Source organism: Temnothorax americanus, unplaced genomic scaffold (genome assembly GCF_048541705.1).
Source record: "Temnothorax americanus isolate GAGA-0224 unplaced genomic scaffold, ASM4854170v1 Scaffold5, whole genome shotgun sequence".
Taxonomy (NCBI): domain Eukaryota; kingdom Metazoa; phylum Arthropoda; class Insecta; order Hymenoptera; family Formicidae; genus Temnothorax; species Temnothorax americanus.
Genome location: NW_027509657.1, coordinates 5,461,444 through 5,485,213, shown reverse-complemented (window position 1 = coordinate 5,485,213; position 23,770 = coordinate 5,461,444). Strand labels below are relative to the sequence as shown.

Sequence of the window (23,770 nt, the reverse complement as noted above, 5' to 3'; positions counted from 1 at the left end):
GCGACGAATGTTGCCACTTTGTGATCGCGATCATTATTTTCTCGCTCGTGCGACAAAAATATACGCGTCGACTTTCTGAATAGGAAACGTGACAAGTCGCTCGAAGTGCCGTTGCATCGCGTCAAAGAATGCACCCGGCACAGTCGCGAGCGCAAGGCAATGCTGCCCCCCCATAAGTTCGCATTGTTCCGAGTCATTATTCACTTGGACTACTTTTCAAGGATGTTGCGCGCACTTGCTTAGACGTAATGCTCACTCGAGCTCGCGGTTCACAAAGCGTCGTCTCCACCGATAGCCGCGGCTTTTATGCACCCGAGAAGGTTCTCACGCCTCTGCGCTGAGCTGAGAAATAATGATCCCGACTAGCATCCCATTCACCGTAACGCCACAATATGTGTGACAACGCAATAACAACGCATGTTTTGAAGGGGAATATAAAATGCTGCTACATAACTAAAAATGATATAGGCCTCGATTTTCCCGTGAATTTTTTGATACGATCTGTCTCCACTATTATATCAAAATAACTCTTATAAATTTTCAATATTAAATTTCTTGCTGATAAGGATTGCATCAAATTTCCGATAACGTAAAGCCGATTTAAAATTAATGGAAAACAATGCTTTGTGTGATTTTACATTTATGAAATTTAATTGCAATTGTTTTTGTTGTTTATGACTTTTTCAATTAAGCATTAATCAAGCTTGCACATATGCGATCTTCTAATTACGTACATCTCATCGTTTGATTAACCTTTCCTCAAATTACAAAGTATCCAGGTACTGTCCATATTCACCACGTAATTACTCTGGTGCTCTCCCAACATCCATGTTTACATTTACGTCGCAGTCGACGAGTATTCGGCAATTTCCAGCGATTGGTCAGAATGTCTGCTTTATGACGCGGTTTGATGAATGTTTAATCAAGCCTTGTATAGCGGGGCCAACGGTACGTCAAACGTTTTGACTTTTCAAAAAATAATAAAGTGTATTTTTTTTTTCATCGAACGTCCGCGGTTCCGTCGATGTGTACATTTCCCGGTCACGTGAATTAATATTGCTGGATGGATGAATAGTTAAGTGGGCGTTCGACATTGTCCCGAATGATATTAAACTGATCGGAAACGCGGGCACGTTTTAGCGAGACACATTTAAAATCACGTTACTATTAATTCCGTTCTAAATAATTACGCGTACGTATCGTTATGTATCCGGTATGCAATTGAACGGACGACGTCGATTATCGATGTCAGTTTTCGGATACATCGCGGAAATGAGCAGATGCGTAGGATAAATTGGCGAATTGTTATATTGTGGTATTTGTTTCGATATTTTAACGCTCGATTAATTGAAGAAAATTTTCGAAGTCTCGTTTTCACATTAATGTAAAACCCCCTATAAAAATTATAAATCAAATCATTATTTTGCACATGTTCTCTCTTTAAATACTCGAATATTATTCAAGTATATCTGTATACAGTTTTGAATACAAGAAAAATTTTGCATATTAAATATTACTTTTCACTTATATATATATATATATATATATATATATATATATATGCATAATAATATTTAATTATTTTTATATATATAAAATCCTATTTAGTTTCCAAGATATATAAATTGCGCATGTAAAAAGAAGATGAACACGAGAAATTGCTTTGTAAAACGTGACAATAGAACAGCACAATCGAAAATGAGGAATTGTTCATGGACAAAACGAAATTCTTGAAATTTGGTAGAGTAATTAGAGAATTCTCTGATTTGGTAGAATTAATACGAAAATGATTGTGCGAAGAATTTCCATGATGCGCAGTACGGTTAATCCGGCCGATAATTACGTTGAATCGTACGCCGACTCGAAGTCATCTCTGCTGTTAATGCGGCACATTCCAGATTCTACCGTTTGTGTAGGTAGAGAGAGAAGGGGGAGGGAAGAGAGAAAGAGGAATATGCAGGTTGCCGAAGACGTCGCGACGCCGCTCGACCCCCGTCGTCATCGTCGTCGTCGTCGTCGTCGTCGTTGTCGTCGACATCTGCATACTGTCTCTCTCGCGACGGAACAAACAATTAGGACAGCGCAAACCGAACGGGGCAATTAGACGGACTGACTATACGTTCGAAAGCCGGCTAAAAGGAAGGATATACGTGCGATAGACAAGAGAATTAATCGCCGGGAATAATCGGATTAAAGCGACGTATTGCACGCGCTCGGCGCTTTCGAACGGTTTCCATCTGCGAAATGCAGAGAGAGATAGAGAGATGGAGATTCCACCTCCTCCTGTACTCGCTCTAGCCGCAAATCGGAAGTAAGTTCGTGGCACGATCACGTATGACGTTGGAAAATTGGAGATAGATATTGCGCGGATATATTGTGACGTATTGAATTTTGATTCGCGGGGGCGGAATAGAGCTGTAATATGGTGAAAAGAGAAAATTCGATGTATTCCCCAACTTTCGTGCAAAATTATTATAAAGTACGCTAAATTTACAAATTTTGCTCTTACAGATTCACAAAAGAGTATCGCAATAAAGTAGAGTTGAATTTCATATCAGACAGCTTTTGAGTTTTTGATGAGGAATATTCGTCTGCAACGGGAAACGCGCGTATACGTGATAGGAGCGTTCCATATAACGCGCATGGATCGATTCAGAACATGCGTGTATATAGGGTTGAGTAAATTAGCATTCAAGGCAAATTCTCCGTCATAGCCAGAAAACAGAAAAGTTCCACGCGCGATATCAAACTTCCACGAATCTCTCGCATCTGTTTGGTAACTCAATAACAAACGCGCGTTTGGCGCGGAGAACTGTTCCCTGGAATAGGAATTATTCGTCCCGGGAACAAGATTTGCTAAAGTCTTGAATGGAACAATCAGACGGCTGATTACGCACATCGAGCAAACGGATTAATTCTTCGTCGTAATCTTATTGTCGTTTGCGGGAATCTCGAACAACTTTGAAGTCGCGCAGCGAAACCGGTTTAGTACAATCGAACGAGACTAAGGCTTAGGTATTTGGACTAAACAATTTTTATACGTTTGTAAATCTCTACACAATGATTGGAATCATTAATTTTTATAAAATTTTAAATTCAATTATAACGTATTAAACTAAATTATAATTATAATGTTAGTTTAAAAGGGATGACATGTGGTTTCATGTGAAAGTGGTAGACTCCTACTGGCCAAATGTTTGAGATTTAAAATTGAAAATGACTGCTACAAAAAATAAAATCAAATTCATGCATTATAATTTTATATATTTTTATTACTTGTTTTATAATAAAATGAAAATTAATATAAAATCTTTAAAAGCTCTACGAAAAACATTTTCTGCAAGATGAAAGGAGTATTAAATATTAAAGAGTACTAGACACTTTCATCAAAGTAGCCATCCCTTACTTAAGTAATTTAGCTACAAATTTATTTATTTTTTCTTGGATGGAAGATTCTTCCACATATCTTCTAAAATAGTTCACAGCTCAGTACTTATAATTTAACTTAAATCATGACATTTCTAAGGAATAATATCATCTATATATATATATATATATATATATATATATATATATATATATAAAATTATATTATATATTATAAAATTTATTTAAATCTTCGCTTATATATATATATATATATATATATATATATATAAGCGAAGATTTAAATTAAATAAATTTTATAATAGTAAGAAAATTGGATATGCAGCTCATAAAGGTATCTTTGCCATTATCCCCGGTGTTCTATTGAAAGGGAGACGCTTTGAAACTGCCTTTTATGCAGAATGTGCAAAAATCAGCAGCGTGATGTGATGGTTCAGTAATTTGATCGATTACAGCTGGTGGGTTTTACCTAACCGATATTGGGCGAATTATGGTTTGATCTCATTTCAAGCTTTCACTCAATGTGGGATCCTGTCTCATTATACTATTAATGATTTTCCGGTGGTTTCGCAAGGGACAGTGGTATTCGTCGTATTTATATCATTGTCCATTGAGCCACAGGTTTGATATTGAGACTCTTGAGTGGACATTCTGGAATAATTGTAATATCCTTTCGATCATTTGATTCGTGATTGATAATGCTTTGGTTGTACTGTGATTTTAATATAAAACATTAATTATAAAAGATTTGAAAAACTTTACTGTGCAAAACGCTGATAATGCAATTGTTTACTAAGTTGACGTTTCGCGTAATTTGTATTATTCGTATTACTGAATCTATTCCCGCGAAAATAAAAAAAATAAATCAGCGAAGGGATTAGCTCTAAATTATAACAAGAAAAATTTTATTTTTAAGGACCGAAACACATGTACATCATTTTCTTCTTTCCTAAATATTGTCACTACATAATCATGACCGTTTATCATTTCTTTATGCCAGAGGAAACACAACGTTTATGAAAACAAGCCGAGAAGCTAGTTTTGCGTTGTATACTCTGTCTGAAAGATACTCATTAAAAAAGAAAAGAAATAAAAGAGTCTTAATGCCGATTTATATGGCGAATTTTCGGTGGATTAGGATTAGGAGATTCCCGTTCTTTCTCGAGGCGAGATTCACGGGAGTGCCGCCGCCGTGCCGCCGCCGCTCGTAGAGTTTCATCCAACTTTCTACGGGACAACGTCGCCAGCCGCGCCAGTTGAGCAGGGAAGAGGGAGACGGATGGCGAGAGGAGAACCGAGGGCCATCGTGATAAAACATCGGGAACTGGCGAAACTCCGGTGTAATCTTGCCGGCGATGTTTTACCGTGCGGGCTGGCACGTAGGGGGCCTCGAGCTGCACCTATCCACATACACACGTTCATATATACGTTTATATGTAATACATGTATGCGCACGTCTACATATATACGAACGTGAGTGTATATGTGCAAGGCCTTGCGCGGCATCGTAAAGTCCTGGGAGATTTCGCGCCGGCGATTAGACCCTCGTTTTGGGAACTAAATTTCTGTGGGTCCCGACACCGTCCCCCTCCTCCGCCTCCTTTGTCCGCCCTAAAGCTTGGACCGGTTCGAGCCAAGGATCGAGCCCTTTTGACGCAAGATTTCCACGCTTCTTCTCGCCATTTCTTGCCGCGATCCCCTGCATCTCTTCGGTAACTATCACTGGCTAATCGCGAGCGCGGGTGATTTATGAATCTGTCATTTACCCGCCAGCTATAACATCACGGTGAGTCGGGCAATCTTGCTATCCTGAAAAGATACGTCGCTATACGCGGCCTATACGGTTTAGAACTCCGCCCGATTCAGCTCTATCGACGGAAGCATAATGCACTCCGCTGGCTTTCATCGTCTTTATTTTCTCGTAGTTTTTGTCGTCGTCCAGTATACGTGTGTCCTGATGGTGTAGTAAGAGATTATTTCTCTAGAGCAGAGTGCAGAATTATATTTAAAAAAATGGCGGATAATTTTTAATTGATTAGATATGAGAATAGTGAGCCAAGCTACTGTTTTCCTTAGCAAATGAAGTTCATCGAGCACATTCTTTCGAGAAAAATGTCGTATAATCGGCGATAGGACCGTAAATTATGGGGGCGAATTTATTTTCACGGATCTTTTGGCGAGACTACTGAATACGAGTGCGCGAGAACCGAAACACGACGAAACCCCGCAAGATGGTGCAGCCACCATCCCGATCTCGGTGTTCTCGCTTTACTTCTTTCGACTTTCTTGTTTGTTCGACTACGTACTACTATCCGGACCCCCGGATCCCTTCGATAGCACATGGCGCAAACTTTCGCTGACTTTCCACTGTAGATAGGCAAGAATGGAGTTTCGCCCCGGGACGGCTGGGCGGGTGTGAGTAAGTAAGTTTCCCGTCCTCTCTACCGGAAAACGGCTGTCGGATGGATTTGCGACACGACGGACCGTCTTGATCAGCCGGGCTCTGATCGATAAGTCACCTATAGACGCTCCGCTATCTAATGCCCGAATTTAATTTCGCCATCGGGTAGCTCGTGATCTATTTTGGATGCAAATCGACGAACCGATTAAGACGATCTTCGATCGTAGCGGAACTACACTCTCTGAGTTAACGAAACATTTTCCATACATTATTCGAAAATTTAAACCTCATCTTATAAGACATACATACGTGTCGGAAGAAATACAATATTTTTATTTCTGTTACTTATTTATATTAATTATTTATATTAAAAGAGTCGACCTAGAAAATATTTGTAACTTTTCAATGACGCATTTATCTCAGTTGTCGAGGCGAGATGAAATTGCGAGAGATGAACTCATCTCTCAAGCTCTCGATTTCAAAGTCTCCGTTGCAAGTGAGTCCGTAATATCGTTTACGTACAAGGCCGCAGGTCTCACGAAGAGAAAGAAAAAAGAAGAAGTGTATGTTAGCGTGTCGCAACATCACGACGATATCGGGAACAAAGGGTGATGGCGAGGCGAGAGTGCTTAATTCGCACGAGTGGCACGACGTGGTGTACGCTCGCGGAATTCCTCCCGCCTCGTCCTTTTTTCTTCCTCTGCTTTCTTTTTATTGCGAAGGTGCGCTCGGAAAGAGAGCAAGGAGGCACCGTCCGGGCGGACGGGAGGACGGAGGGAGGACGATGCACACAATGGGCGTTCTTCTGGAAGATTAAAGTGCAGCGCGGCGGCACCGCGTTGCGGAGCTGTGTCGGGCAGCGGCTCGCGTTAAAATTAAAATTGCTCGCAAAAACGTACGGAGAGCAAAGTGCGAGCAGTGGAGGGGAAGGTGAAGAATGGGCGGGAGGGAGAGGAAGGTTGGGAGTGTTAGCTTGTAATTTAAAAGCTTCTCGCTGTTTTTCGCATGGCCCTAAGGAAGCCATTAGGATCCCCGCGGGCGACCAGCAAGTAGAATAACCCGCAAAGTGCCGGGGGCACGTCTCGCGATCGAGCAAGTCCCTCTGGTGATTTTGGAAATATTTTCGTTACTTCTTACGTTTACGGTGACGTTCGATTGTGGATCGATTTGCTACTTTGCTGGAATGTAAAGGCGCCAGGGAATTGGAAAACGTATAAAAAAAAGGCCCGGTTATTTCTTGTTCCATTTATTCTGATTCTAGTTTTATGCTTGAGAGGACAGGTGGATGAAGCTAATGAGCTGTATAATAAAAGCGGACATTTATCTCGTATCTTAAAACAATTTTAAAATAACATGGACTTATTGTGTGTTTGCATTATTGTAATATTACTATTATTATTAGTTATATATGGCGAAAGTTACTATTGAAATAGTGAATTAAAAGTATTATTGAAAATATAGGATTTTTTTGTTAGCATAATGCTCACAACAGTGCCGCATTATGTTCCTAAATAAATTTACACTTTCTGTTTGAGATCGTAAGTCAAGCTGATGTAAATTTGTTCGCGATAGCCCTTTAACCGTTTCAAACTGTTACTCGCAAATAATTGTCGAGACGTTCTTTTATAGGTCTTTTAATTCTCGTTTCTGATAAGGTTAAAAAAGTTTTTCTTTACTTTTGACTCCCCGCTATCGATCTCGCCGTCGATCGATAGTATACTGAGAGCCTTAAAGCGAAGGGGTAGCTTCGCCGCGCTTCGTCGAAATTATGAAGCACTAAGTATGTCAAGTAAGGAACAGTAGAAATTCATTTTCGCGTAAAGAGTGCAGCCATCAAAACGCTGCGTGTTGAAGGGGATTGTCGGTTATACGACTGTACAATATATTTGCGGGAGTGTGATGTACGTGGGACGGGAAGAAATGGAGGGGGAGACGTTAAGCGGCTGCCAAGGAGCGAGAACGAAAAGACGAAAGAGAGGGTTGAAGCATAGAAGGGGTTGCGAAATTACCTCGAGTAGCATTGTGCGCCTGCCGGAGGGCTGCAAGCACCCAATTAGCCACTCAAACACTGCCGCATAAAGCAACCCTCTGTTATTAAAACGATATGTAAAACGAGGTTGTCCCCACAGCGCTCGGTACTTTTTGGACAGCCATCAGGTATGTCGATCCGACGCGACGCGACGCGAACCTCTACGGCGCGGGAATTTTTCCGGGAAATTCGTCGCGCCAGAGCCTTTTGTTGAGCCTGCCATATCGTTATCATGACACTATTATTATGGGCGTAAAATTATTATACGTCACGGAACAATGGTAGTCAAATTTAAATTATGTCCGTTACACTCGGACAAGTTAGAATTTATATTACGTCCTATATACTTTAATTATATTTCAGAAAAAATTTTCAAGTCACATCTTGATAACGATAACATAAGTATGTAAAATACTGATGATATTTTTCTGACAATTTAAAAACAGCAGCTTTCTGTTTCAATAAAGTTGCCCATAAGATCTGATAATAACAAATTATATAAGATTATTGCAAGATTAAAAATGTTGTTATTAGCTGGAATTTCAATCGATATTAAGGAGAGTCTCTGAAAGCAATAGAAACAAATAACGAAATAAGAAGTTTCAATAAAATAAGAGGTTGTGCTCAATGAATCTCCAATATATTTAATTACAAAGAGGAATTGAAAGGAGGAATTTAGAGTTCTGTAATGAAGGAAAAAGTAGTTGTGATATTAAAATAGGTCGTGGAAATTGTAACAGACATTTTACACATAATTTACGGTTGTCATTTGTGAATTAAACTTACCGATCTATTTACTGTACCTGATAGAAATCGTTATCGAGTAATAATGTATTTAATGTTGAAACTCTAATCAAAGTACAACGAAACGTTGAAACGTTGGTCGCTTTAAAATAATGAGAGCGTTGTTAAATTATTAAAACGGTTTGCACAATTAATTGTCCGGCTAATTTAACTGTTTAATTACCAATCGATTGACAGGCTGGACAGAAGCTGGACTGACCGCGCAATTTTAATATATAAAACCGCGTTATTATACGTGAATGTGCCAAGAGTGATTAGGTCTTTTTTTCGATGAGAAGAGGAAACGATCATTTTTAACACTGTAGTTCCTAAAGCCGTCAACGTTAAGAGTAACTTGTTACAGAATTTTTATAAACTAAATTTGCTCATGTATATAAAATTTTGTAAAATTAATTGACTCAAATAAGATCTCTATAAAATTCAATGAATTTATATTAGTCAGAATTATTTATAAATTTATTTTTTTGTCTGCATTCATCATAAATACTAAAACTTTTGTCCTTTATGAGGTATAAATCGACGTTAAACACACACACACACACGCGTACTGTTATCTTTCTCTCTTCCAACGTGCGATCGTATCGACAGGGCTAAATGGTGCGGTAAGGGGAAAAGTTTCTGGTTATTAATTTTTCGTTACGCGCCACGACAGTCCAGCCAGCCAGCCGGCACCGGCGATTTTCCTCCAAAACTTTTCATCCCACTACTTATCCCATAGAGATGAACGCGAAGTCGCAAAGTTTGTCGGTCATAATTGATGTCTCGTAAAAGGGGGGATGAGGGATGGCAAAAGGAGGTTTGGGAGATCGGCTAAAACCGACGTAGAAAAGTTTCGACAGGATTCCGCGCCTGCATCGACGAAATCAATCGCGGCTGGATCGCTGAGCGACGTACGAACGGATGGAAATCCCGTGTTCGGAAATAAATAAATGACACGTATCGCGTTTTATCCCCGCCGGGCGTATTTTTAGTATCGAGGTATCTGGAACGTCTGGAAGAAACAGTACGTGCTAAAATTTTAGTAGCGTCAAGTTAAGTCACTCAATTTAAATATTAACTACGTTTTCTGGCCAGATGATAAAGATATCAATTCTATAAAATATTTATAACATGGTCTAATTTCATTTCATTTTCCTATGAATATATATTAAATCTTAAATGGTATGTGGGCTTTTTTTTATAAATAATATATATCAATACCAGTAATAAAATACGATGTATAGTAATTGATATACACGAATAATTTTGAATAGTATAAATGTGCAAATAATTGAGAGGTATTTTGCAATTAAAAGTATTAGTTTTGCTTTTTTGAACTGTGTGAATATTTTTAGTGTGTAATTTAAATCCGAATTTATCTCCAAAAACCAATATGAGCTGGAAAATACTTTGGTTTATTATGCACAGGCACATAATATATATATACTATATATATATATATATATATATATATATATATATATATTCCTACATATATATATTCTATCTTGACATTCTTTTTCACTTAGCCCGAAAATGATTATAATGTTTCAAATAATACAAAAATGATGAATTACATGGACTTTAAAACAACGCATTATGAACACCGACTAATTTGAATACTAATTAATGCGGTCTTAAGTAAAGCTATAGTAATAATATAAATTATGCTACATCAAGACTATCTGCAATGAGAACAAAAGAGAACAATACAGACCGCCTGGCTCGGTTTTTTATCATCATCATCTGGAATGAAATTTCCGCTTATTTCTAGCTCGCAATCAAAAGGTGAAGAACTTTGCGAATAATAATTATTCGTTAACAGAGTATAAAAATAATGAATCTCGAGATTTAAATGTATATTATCTAATAATAAGCATGATAATCTTTTTTTCTTCTTGCATGTATCAAATTCATAATCTTGTAAGCATTTAACTTTATGAATTGTTTCATCTTGAAATCTATTACAATAAATATATATAATGTCCATACATTTGTATGTAATAAAGTAGAAATTATCGTGTTTATTAAGTGTAAAATTTATTCTCTGTATTTTTCTATAATCCGCATGATAGTAATTGAATATAATGGCTCTTTTATTAAATAATGAAATATTCTATTGGGAAATGTCTCGGAAATTTTGCTATCTAATTCCCGAAGGCATTTCTCGGGTAAAGATTTCGGAAGGAAGCTCTGCCGAGGTTCATCGTCGGCCAGAAGACGTTGGAAATTCATCGAAGTACCGATCGGGGATAAACTCATGCGACGTGCGAGCGAGCGAGAGAGCCGCACGCGTGCGCGATGTCTGCGAACTTTCCGAAAATCGCGGAGAGGCAATAACTCGGGATGGAAAAACGACGGGATCGTTTCGTTTCGATGGAAGCCCTTCTCCCAGCCGATGCCGCTCCGCGTGAGCCAGCCGATATCACTCGGACGACCAATTTAAAGTTACGATTTGCCGGCCATTTTCGTGTCCCCGAGGGATGACAACGGCGCCAGCGGTGTCCGGATTTGGGCTACCCGAAATGCGGTTTGACGGCTATTACCGCGCATCGTCTGGCTATTTCTATTGATGGAAGATCTGACTTGCGGATTTTTAAGATATGCACTTTCTCGCTATTAGGTCTTGAGAAGTGACCTAAATGCGGAATGCCGTATCTGGTGAACCCGTTTCGGAAATAACAGAATTCCGTATTTGACTTCACGGAAAATCTTTTCTTCTATAAGTTGCGAGACGTGTCAAATAAGGAAAAAGTCAATCAATTATTTGGGTCAAAATAGATCGAATTAGCTGTAAAAACAATAACTCGATAGCTTGATAGCTTCGTTTGTCTTGACGATGTTAAAAACGAAACAAAGTTTTAGAATTTGATAACGAGTTATTTTAAGTGATTGAATATTGCAAAAATGATTATTTTTATTTCTTGCAATAAATTAAGAATAATACACAATCGTCTGAAGGAAGCGTTCAAGTATGATGTATGCGATAATAATTGCTCGAGCAAATTTTCAGCAAAAAAGAGAGATGCAAGAAAATAAATTATCGTTAATAATTGTACATATTTAAGATACGAGAATAAACTTTTCTTGAAATTTTAATATTACTGATATATTAAATTATAATCTTTGTTACAGTGACATTCATTATTCATGCTCGAAATAAAATTTCTCATCTCTAATGGTGCTGGATTATGTTCTTGAAACTTTCGGGAATAATACGATTTCAGAATCACGCTGCAGCACTTACGAAGCATCTCGTTACATGCATATACGCGAGACGGCGGCAACGCACTCGAAACTTTGGCGGGATAAACGACTTGCGGTATTTTTATAACGATTTTCTTTTTAGCTTTCTCGCTTCAACTTCGATTCCGGAAATAGTCATTCCGGAAGTGAGAGAGAGCACTTCCACGGGAAGGACGGTCCTTACGACTTACGTCTGACACTCGAATGAAACTGTGCCGTCACCGACGACGAGGACGAGGACGGAATGTAAAAAGTTTCAAAGAGAGGAATTTCAATTTGTGTAATATCAGATATTTCGGATTCTCTGCTGTCCAGCGTGAAAGAGAGAAGAAAAGAGAAAGAGAGAGAGAGAGAGAGAGAGCGGGGAGGGGGGACAGGATTTAATCAATTAGGTGAACGCGGGGCGCGACGACGGTGCGAATAACTGCATGGCGAGGAAAAGTTTGGCGTGGAAACGTGCCAATGTCGGCGATCTTCCTCGTTCCCGTTTTATCGCGATTGCCAATCATGAGGCTCGAATGGGAAATTATGTCGAGCGAATAAAGCGAAATATTAAGATGAACGATCCTAATTTCGCGCGCGCGCGAGTGCGAGCGCGCGGATGGAACTATTTCTCTAAGGGAAGCTCGGGTGCCGTTTCTCGTTCTGCGGGCACTTTCTAAGGCGCCCATTATTCAATGACGTCGCGACGTTGCACACGGAGAAATGCTTCGTTCAAATTAAATACGCGTTTTAATCGCGCGGTTATTTCCTTCCAGTTCCTTCTGCATTTTCGCGGGCGTGTACGCGCGCGATTCGTTCAAGCGCGTTCGTGCCGGTAACTATATAGATGCATTATGCATTTGACACATGCATAGAATACATACTTGGACGTTGCAACTGTTACGTCACTCACGGTCGACAAACACCGCTTTCATGTCAAATCGGTTAGTAACACGACTGCCGAGACCATAGTTATTATTTCGTGCCCTTATTTTAAGAGGTACAATCGTTCAGTGTATATGCACTTCAATGAATTCAATATAAAAAATGTTGAAAAATACGAGAGTAAATATTCTAATATGTTTATTGTTATTAACATTATTATTAACATTAAATTAAAATTAACTCACAAGAGGAGGTTATGACGTGGTTCTCAGAGATTTTAATAATAGGTACTGTTTGTGTGGAGAAGCCTTATTGGCATATAAACTTTTATTGAGCAAAGGAAGAAAACGCACTTTTCAATTTCAAAAAAATAAAAAATTGAATTGACTGAAAAATCTCGAGCGATTTAGAAGTTTTGTAGAACGTTTCACCGAAGAACGCGTAGCTCAGCTTAAATATAAATTTAATTAAAGATTTTTTCTAAAAATAAATAAATTTGGACAGATGATTGACATAAAAAACACAAATAAATAAAAAAAATTTTTATTAATCGTTGAGAACAGGTGAACCTGTGAACATAAAGCTGTGTTGTCAGTTTCCCTGACTTCGAAGATGTTACAACGACGTTTGTGTATGATTTTGAAAATTCGTCGACAGATTCTTTTACTCTAGGCCCGAAAACACCCGTGGATTTATGCAGGTACACAAAAACGAACGGTAACAATTTTTCAGACATTGTGATCGCGTATTGTACGGTGTAAAAATGAGTTACTTTATATATTGACGCTTTCCCTTTCGACGAAAACTGTTTTCGATTCTTGCATAGAGAGAGTTCTGTCGTACGTGGATTGATATTGACATTCTAAAAAAGTAAAAAAAATATTGATCATATAAAATTGTAAATATACAATTAGAAAATATATTCACATTTTATTTTATTAAAATTTGGAATTAGTGCTCGCGTCTGTTTGCGAAAGATTTCTGCTGCAGCCAGAACTTTCTCCATCGTGAAGGTTTCTTTCTCTGTGACGTACTTCATGATTTTTCGCGTTGTCGGATTTTATGCTTTTTTTAAATCTTTTAACACACGAGTCAGATGGTTTGAAGTTAAAATTGTTGAACTGACTTGCAGCACTCAAGGCCCATTGCTGCAAATCCCTGGTCGTAACTTGATAAGGCGTATTCTGCGACATACTCAAATGTAAAAATTTTTAAATTAATTTATTTTTAATAAACAGCAATTTCGAAAACAAATTTTCAAAGCAGGGGGTACAAAAAATGCACATTTTTAATAGAAAATAAATAAAATAAAATCTTCGATTTTTTCGAAAACGTTTGTGAGAAGCGCGGTTTCTCCCTTTGCTCAATAAAAATACCAAAGCTTTTCCACATTAGTATTATTGAAATCCCTGAGGACCACGTCCTCTTATAATCTCTTCTTGTCAGTATATGTATAAAGCAAGTAATATAACAATCTCTTCTAATATTTAAAAGCAAGAATGCAACAGATTTAGAATATGTTTGCATGTATTGCATCAAAGAGATCATATTTGTTAACAAAATGACTTGAAACTCGGTTTTTCGTCCGAGTTTTGAAAATGGATTTTGTGTTTATGATATCTCTGTTGTAGAAATCTGTCGGACGCATTATTTGCGTTAGTTAATGCCGAGCATAAAGTTCTGCATTTACGGCTCTCCGGGCGTAGAGACGAAGACTTAGACAATTTTATCTCGACACGTAACGAGGTTCATGGCGCGCAGGATAGTGTCAACGTATATATTCGCGGAAATATCGTGGATTTTCGTACGTCCGAGGTCTCGCAGTTTCTTGGCGCATCCGCTGCATATGCTCCCACATATGTACCTGCATACGTACACATAAGGATGTCCATGCGTGTACCTACAGCGGCGCGAGTGCCACGGAAAGACGAAAAATACTTTTCGAATAAATTGTCGCGCAGGAATTCCACGGCGATGCGCCGAACAAAACGCTGCCACGCTGTGTAGCACGGCACGGCACGTATAAACGAAGGGAGAATGGAAAAGGAAGGAAGGTTAGGGGGGGGGGTCGGTTGGTCGGATGGTCGGTTGGTCGGTCGGTCGGTTGGTCGGTTTCGACGGGACGCCGGAGCAGGGTGCGGAGCGTCTCGTAAAAATGCAAACTTCTCGCTTCGGCGTCGATGCCGGGCGCAAGAGAAGCCGAGCCGGTCGTGGCGCGATCCGATGTTGTCGCTTCGCCTGCGCCACGTTCAAAATGTTGGACGTGGATTGTGAAAACGGAAAAGAAGGAAAAAGATGGCGCGAGAGCGAGCACGCGAGAGAGAGGGAGAGAAAAAGAAGCGAGAAGAAAGTCAGACGACGGCGGTAAAGCCACCCTATATGAGAGAAACTCGCGGGAAGTTCGCTCCGTACGTCGTTGCAACGCGGGTGGTCGGGGGTTGCTTCAGAGATGGAAGAGAAAAAAAGAGAAAGTGAGAGAAAGAGAGAGAGGGAGAGGAAGGGAGCGCGAGTAAGTGGATCGCGAGAGGCGGTTTCCTGATTTTTCAAGGGGACAGGAGGAACCGGAAAAGCGACTCTGGCTACTGAGGACAGTTACCGGGAATACAATATCGCTCACGTACTCGGTGGTTTGGAAATATCGATACTTTCATCGTCTCGAGTCATCGTTCGATTCCTCCTTTCGTCCCTCTCTCCTTTTCCATCTATATTTTTTAAAACAATAACTTATTACATTATTTTTGTTCAATTTTCTGCAATTGCTAAATTGTTATTGATTTTTCATTTTAGTTAATATACATATACGTAAAAATTAAATGTAGAGTGTTATATCTAGCATCTTTGTATTATTTTATGTACGGTGTTCTACAGCATGAAAATATATTTTTTTATGTTCTTTATGATCGTCAAGCAGGACAAAAGAACAAGCGAGACAAAGAGTGTATCGCTCTATGTGGTATAGACGATGATTGAGTGGGGGATACTGAATTGCCTCGGGCGAACCGAAGGTAGTAATAATCTTGGAAAGCAATTAGCAGCCGAAGGGAAGAGGACGAAAACATCAGAAATCTGTTTCGAGTTGATTACTTTCTTACAGACGACTCTCGGTGTATCGTTCGGAGTGGTTTACCGCATTCCCGGTTTGTTAATCGACCGAATGCAATCGACGAGAGATAGAACAGTCCGTGAAAATCGTTTTTACAGTTAACCGCCGTGTCTGCAAAGAGGACAATATTTCGTACGACGATATTTCTTGTCGAAAGATGAGATAAATTTGTATCTCGAGATCTTGGCCTCCAGTCAGTTTCGGTCAAACAAAGTAATTATTCGAGTTCAGTTTTATTTGCTAACATCCTCGATAAATGTACTTGGATTCTCTTACATTAAATTGTCGGTGTAACCAAATATTAGCAGTACGCAAGTTGTATTGATATAGGGGTAATCGATAACCGCGATATGAATTTCATTATTCCTAATTTCCGAAGAGATAGATAGCGGAAGAGAGGACGAACTCTATTCAAAGGGTAGGGAAACGCGAAGGGGGAAGAGAAGCTACATAAATCGCTCGAAGCTAAACGGAGGCGCGTCCTCGAAGGCACTTTCTCGCGCTCCAAGTATTCATAGTTCTCTCGCGCGCATCAAGTTATTCCGCCTTAGTGGTGTAATGAAGAGGAAGCGCGGCGCGCACTACTAACCTGAGGTGGATAGTGATCCGGCAGGGCACGCAGGGCTTCCCTGTACGCCGACAGGGCTCTTTGTAATCTACCCTGATCGGCATACAGCGCGCCTAATTGAAGGAGGGCCTGCACCCTGGCCGCCTCGTGAGCCCTTTTGTCCTTCAGACCGGAGCCATCCAAGGATGCACCGGCGCGCAAAACCGCAGCTGCCTCGGTGCCCCGTCCGACCGAAATCAACGCGGCTCCCAGATTCACATAAGCCTCTGCAAAGACAAATGATAAGGATTGTGAGATGTGTGTAGGTTTAGAGAGAGTCTGTCGATACTCGGAGAATTTAATCTCGGATTTAGTCTACGTATATGTGGACGGATATGTGGACTAAATCCTACAAGATGCATCATGTTTTCTTATTCTTTAAACTTGTATTATCATTGTATACATATATTTTCCAATGCATATAAATCATCATATATTTATATCTAAGTAAGTATTTTTCTTTCGTATACGTTGTATTTTAAAGAAGAAATGTAGTTAAAAATGAAAAATTTAAACACTTTCTATACTTATTACTAATTATTAATTCTTTAAAATTCTAAAACGATTAAACTGTTTTAAACAAAACTCCAAAATTCATAATTTGGAAGTATTTGAAATATACGAAAGTGAATAATGAAGAGCTGGATAACGGGCTTGCCTTTTTGGCTGGATTATGGAGAATGATTCCATGAGCTAAAAAGATTATGGGCCAAGTCTTGCCCTGGCAGAAACTGAGAACTTTAGATGTGGCATTTCGTTTTCTCGACACTTTTATTTCTAACTTTAATTAAAAAAGTCCTTTCGAGAGGACTAACTTTTCTAGGCCTTGGGATTGGAACGTCGCTTTGTCGCTCAAGTAAAATTGCCATAATCTCTCGCAAGCCGCAAGGATGATAAGGGAGATTATGTACTAGGGAAACTTTCAATCTAAAATAAGGAGCGGCCAAGTTTTTTACAGATTTTGCCTCCACATTTACACCTCCACATTTATTTTTTAATCCGTTTATAACAGTAAGTGATAAAAATTGTGTACACAATCCGAAACATCGAACTTTATATTAATATAAAACTGTTCGAGATAATTTTATTGTAATGAGAATTTTCTTGTCCAAAGTCAATTATTCTACAATTTTATTATAGACCTCTAACGAAAAAAAAAAATAAATAAAACACAGATAAATTTGAAGGGCAATATAAAATGAAGAAACGCGTGTAATTTAACGAGAACAAGAAAGGAAACAATAATCCATCGCATTGTACTTCGAGACTTCGGCGAATGAGAGGAAAAGCGGCAATGAAAAATAGTAGGCCGTAAAAGCCGGAGCGTACCCTATAGGTTCGCAATTAGTCTACGTGAAAACTTATTACACTCGGTACGCTCGGATACCACCTGTTACCATTTATCTCCCGAACACGCTCGCGCGTTCTTACTTCTTTTTTGTTGATGAATTTCGATGTCTTCGCGAATGCGATCTTATCGATTTTAACGGCAGTCCGTGATGTGTCGTGGGTGAAAATTATCACGCCATTAGAGTAGTCAGAGAATGAGTGGGAGCCTTTACGACTTTGATTGACAAAAACTATGCCGACTGTCGCGATTGAAGATCAGACGCATCAGAATGGTGTTCTCTCGGTCGAGACTCCGCGTTTCGTGAACAGTGCCCGTGCCTCGTATTATTTTGAATAAAGAACTAGGCGACTGCGGGCCGGCGGCGGTGTCGAGTAATCCATTTTCCTCGCCGCCGCTCTCCTGGGATACTCTATGGAATTAGAGTGCCGAGCTTCCTGTATCCCCGGATCAGGATGAATGTGTATGCGACGAAGCTCGCAACGGGCGCGCACGCGCCCGTACTCCACTCTCGATTTTGCGCTATTTAACCTTTGCGTTATTATACGAAGAAGATTACGCTTTAACAGCTGTACATTATATAATCAACGCGCATTATTGCTATATGGATAGTATGTATTTTTCTCAAAGTGGATTGTGGTAAATTTCTTGCTCAAATTTATTGTCTTTACAACAGACAAAAATAGTTGTGTACTTTTATGAAGTCATGAAAGTGTTAGAAAACTGCTGAGAAGAGAAAAATATTGCGAGAGAAATATAATACAAAATTAAAGTAGTAAAATTGGAATACGATTTTACCTCATCATTAAAGGTCGGAATGTTCTGATATTACAGTTTTCGCAACTTATCTTTTACGCGATCATGCTTTTCTTATCGCTACATATGCGTCAAATAGAATATCAAATTCGCAATCAGTTTGGATTATCAAGATATATCACTATAAATTCCCTGCATTTTGGTTCCAGCGCGTTTCGGAAATATCCAGCGTTTAAGAAGCAGCAGCAATCGACACGCGCGAGATAATTACGTCGTAAAAAGTTCGAAGATCGTACACCACGCGAAACGGCGGCTATAAAATGGACTTACTCTCAATCTTTCGCATCGGATTTATTCCCTCTCTCTCTCTTTCTCTTTATCTCGGAAGGATATTGCGGCGCGTCGTAAAAAGAACTAAAGACAAGAAAAGAAGGCGAAATAACGCGCAGTTGGCGGTGGCCTGCGTTTGGCAGTGAATTATACTGTCCGCCTTTTGCGGTCCGCTCTTTCCACATAATCGTACCGAGTCGAAGAAGAGAGTCAGGTGGCCCGTCGACACACCGGAAAATGTGATGGCGGATTTGGGGTGGAGAGAACTATATGCAGGGTGTACGGGTATAGGTATAGGTAAGAGAACGGGCGAAGGAGGTAAGAGGGATTGTAGACTCCCGTGGGGGTCTACGGCGCTGGCGGAAGAAGGATGGGCGGACGGAAACTGCTGTTTCATCTCCGACTCCGCCAACTTGGCAAGACCGCCGCTCTGTTTGCTTCCTAATTACGAAAGAGAGAGAATAAGACGCGACGGGCAAGAGGGAACGAGGAAGGGAAATGACGTTGGCGCGCGGGGGGAGGGTGGGTTGTGGGGGGGGGTTTCGAAGTGAATTCAACTCCACTGCTCTCGCGGAATTAAGATTCCATTGTGCAGCCGAGTTTTGTGTGTGCCTTGCAATTTTCTGGTTAACCTGGCCGACTCCTGGGGCACGCCCGCCTTCCTCTCGCTGCTGCATCACGCGCTGCATGGGCGCCGCGCGTCTCTCTGACGAAGATCGATGGCGCACGACCGACGCCCCCTTCGATTTATCGTTCGCGACACGCGCTGGTTTTCCGCGCGATAATTCGTTGCGGGCGCGCGGGATGTTCGGCCGCGCGAATAGCGTCGTTGATCTTGCGAGACAAAAGCGGGCGCATCGGCGGCCCCTGTTATTCATAGAAGTCGCGCGGCTCGATTTATGCGCCGGCGAGAAAAATTAATTGCACCGACGAATGTGGAAGCGAAGCGTTTCAATTCGACGGCTACGCCGTCGCGCGCGATGATCGATAGGACAATAGATTTTTTTTTATTCGTTTTCCATAAACTGTTGCTAGAAATTGCAATTTAAGCAACAGTGAAAAAGTAATAATGATACTTTATTTCTTTGTCAAGCCTTATAAAATGTTGTTTTAGATACATGCATCTATGTAATGGATAACAATGCGAATCTTAAATATTTAAAAATAAAATATTTTGTAATAATTATTTTTCTTTAATATATTTGAGCTTTAATTACTTAGTTACAAATTATAATTCTAAAATGTTACACTGGCGTATATGTCCCCGACAACGCAAAGATTCGTCTTGCACGAATCTCGACGCGAGTAAGGGCGACAAAACGTAGAGGCAAACTTTCGCGGAGTGACTCGGCCGAGTCCCGTTAGTTATTAAATGCGGCCGTTAAGTACTGGCTGGCGGTGCAAGCTGTTGACCGTTGAAACGTTAGTTTCAAGATTACGAAACAATTTAGCGCGCGGCATGGCGATGTAATTTCGCACGCATCCGACTGTGACTCATTGCCGGAAATGCTCGTTGCTGTTGCATAAAGAGAGAGAGAGTGAGAAAGAGAAAGGGAGAAAGCAGAAGAAGAGAATCGCGTGGACCAGAAAGTATACATCTCATTAGCGTATATAATATTAAGCCGCTCCTTTTACGGCACATACAGCACCATTTCAAGATTGCGACTGTTTTTCCGGACGAAAACTTTCCGAACTCTGAACGAGTTAAACATTAAGTAAACAATTACGACGAGCCAATGGCTGCTATCTGAACTCTTCTTACTATCTAAAACCCCGCTTTGTTTCGGTCTGACCACCAATAATGGCTTACCTACTTGAACGTCTACACATATTCTGTTTTATCTATCAGAGTATTATAGAATGTTGTAAAGTAATCTCGTAAGATTAGATTCAATGGAATGGCTAAGTTCTCGGTTCCTAAAATAATTACTCTAATTAAATAAAATCTTTATGTATCTATCTTTATATCTATATATTATTTAATTATTTTCTTTTTAAACAAATTTTTATTTGTTACTAAAATATGAATATAGGAAAGGATAGAGTTCGTTAGTTTCATTAATTCGCGTAAAATTAATTCGAAATTGATTACAAAATCTAGAAAATGATAAATTCACTTATGAGATATTTCGCAATGATATTTCAAAGATATTACTATATCTTAAAAATGTCCAACTCATAGAATTGATATAGTCAGCTTCACTTTTTCTCTCTTTGATTTCTTTTATATTAAAACTTTACACATACACACATACACACACACACACATACGCATCGGATATAACACATCGCGTATATTCGCGCGGTCCAAATCGCACGCGTGACCATTGTGCTGAAACACGAATGGACGATTAGACGAATGGACCATTCGGCGGTGATCTGGATTGAGTGAGGAGACCGTACATCCGCAACTCCCGGCTTTCTTTCTGCCTCGGGCGGTCCCGTAAATCGGTCGTAACCGTCCAGCTTTTAAAACACGTCCGGTTCGAGTAATTAGTGGCTCGATCGGTCGCCAATTTGTGGATAGAGCTGCCACAGGCTGCGCTCGCACCTTGCAATACGTATATATCCAGTCTGACGTACGTGACTGCGTGTGCCTTCGTGTGCACGAGCGAGACGCAGATGCAATGTGCGTGTACGTGCGCGAGCGAGAAAGCGATCTTTATCGATCGGCGACACGGTAAAGAGATCGCGAGTGTGTGTCGGTGAGCGTGTGCGGATGCGTGTGCATGCTCGTGAAATCGCACCGGATTCTCTGAAGCGTGGATGCTGGAAGCTGAGCTATAAGAAGACCGATGGTTGTTTCGATCGCGATTGTCATCGGTACGGTAATGGAAAACTAAACAAACCAGGAACCACACTTAAACAGATTATTGATCTAAAACTGGTTGTCTGATATCTTGTTTTTACGGGTCCTTATTTTTTATTTTGCATAACAGTTGTTCTTGCCTCGATAACCATCGTATCGCGAGATTGCAGATTGCTTTATTACAATCTGTAAATTTCAAACCGCTTCAACCGTTGCATGATATTAATTAAGTAAATGATTAAATTCGGATGAAACAATTAATTTGCGTATTTAATATAGATTATCGCGACACACGGTATGTCTAAATGAAAAGCGTCGACCGTCGCCCCATCCGGCTTTCCTGAAAATGTAATTACAATTCGCCGATTAGCGAGACGGAAAAATATGTAATTCCTGACAATTGCCATACACTAGCGTCGGCATACCGGTATCAAATATGAAAATTAATTAATACGCTCGAATTCAATAGTTTATTCGATTCGCGTTACATACTGATGAAACCCGCGCCAATCTCCGCCCGCCGCCGCGCCATGCCACTTGTGCTAAAAGCAATTACAAAACCAATAACAATACGTATGTCCGTGGAAAATATTCAAACATATGAGTTCACCGTTCTGACTGTATTTGTCCGTATATAATAACTATAAGTTTGATTGATCAAAATGTTAGACCGGTTACATTAGTTAAAAGCGCTTTTGACAGTCATCCGTACTGTGTTATTAACTTTTAATTATTGGAAAATACGATTCAGTTTATCTTCTAACGTCCTCATAATTATATAACATAATTATCTTTTTCTACATGTTATTACAAAGACCGATAATAAAAGAGACGATATGTTGCTTTCAATATGAATTATAACGTCATTTATTTTTTTAAGTTAAATTAACCTTATCATAATTATGTTATTTGAATTTAATTACAGTATTTATATATTACATAAAATAAATAATAAATTAAAATTATATATAACGTTTATATATTATATCAGTGAACCATGATCTCTCTCTCTTTCTCTATCTTTTTTTTTCTTCCTTTTTTATCTGTTGCGACGATAAGATTAATTAGATGTAACTGTAAGAGATAATTATCATTTTTACATTTTTGATTGCTCACAACACGTATCACTAAATAAATATACAGTTTGAGTTCTTCTTATACACATTGTCCAATTATGTAGCACAGCCTGATTGGACATATAAAGCCGATTCGAATTATCATCTTGTTATGATCTGGAGAACGTCGAGAATAGGGCAGGCAACAAATGGATACATACATGCAGCATGTATACGCGCATGTACCAGCAAACACATATATACAGCACTCTCCCGCATAAACTCTCTGTATACTGTCTTTGAGTGATCGCACCAAGGATGGAAATTGGAAGGGATAAGAGGGCGCGGTTGCGAAAGGAGTAAGGCCTTTACAGAAATTGCCGTATTCAAGGGAATCAATCGTGTTAAGTGTTCATACAACCGATCTACTAATTTCTCGATTTCGCGATTTCGAGCCAACCGCGCGCGATACGGAAATCCTGTAGCGATAGTCTGGATCTCGGTTTTCTCGTCCCGCCATGACATTAACAAGATCTATCGTGAACGATTGCAATCAATTATATAGTTCTGGTAAAGACATACTTCATTCTAGATTGAATAGAACATGCCGCTAAATGGCTGGATATTTTAAGACATCCTATCACTATAAAAGTTGCATATCATAAAAATATTTATATAACTATATTATATATGAAAGTTACTCGATACGTGTCATCCCAGTGACTTTATTTAGATGTTCCGGATCATTATCTATAATATAATTCCATTATATGTAATAAAATATACTGGATGTTTAAGAGGTGCCAGTAGTTTCCGTAATAAATGAAAATTGACAACGATATTTCAAGCGTGACTAAAACACTAAAATAGATGTATTTAATCCAACAGCATTTGCGTATGTCGTGAAATGAATAAGTCATAAGTCATACAGTTGATACGGAACAGTGAAGATATGATAATAATATTTTCGATATTTATAAGGAAACATATTTTTGAGAAATTTTAAACGTATTCCTATCATCTGTCAACTAAAATTGTATACATCTATC

At 39.4% G+C, this 23,770-nt stretch overlaps 1 protein-coding gene and 1 long non-coding RNA gene across 4 annotated transcripts in view; one reads left to right on the top strand and one right to left on the bottom strand.

The window, feature by feature from the left end:
* LOC143903870 (uncharacterized) overlaps positions 1-23,770 on the top strand; it is a 313,718-nt gene that overhangs the window by 59,705 nt on the left and 230,243 nt on the right. The window lies entirely within an intron of this gene.
* Tmtc2 (Transmembrane O-mannosyltransferase targeting cadherins 2) overlaps positions 1-23,770 on the bottom strand; it is a 201,413-nt gene that overhangs the window by 5,511 nt on the left and 172,132 nt on the right. For both annotated transcript variants that reach the window (XR_013258810.1, XM_077417853.1), the window contains exon 7: positions 16,406-16,650. Coding sequence is in view for 1 of the 2 variants with exons in the window: in XM_077417853.1 (XP_077273979.1) it covers positions 16,406-16,650 (245 nt within the window). In the remaining variant the exon portion in view is untranslated. The remainder of the gene's footprint in view (positions 1-16,405; positions 16,651-23,770) is intronic.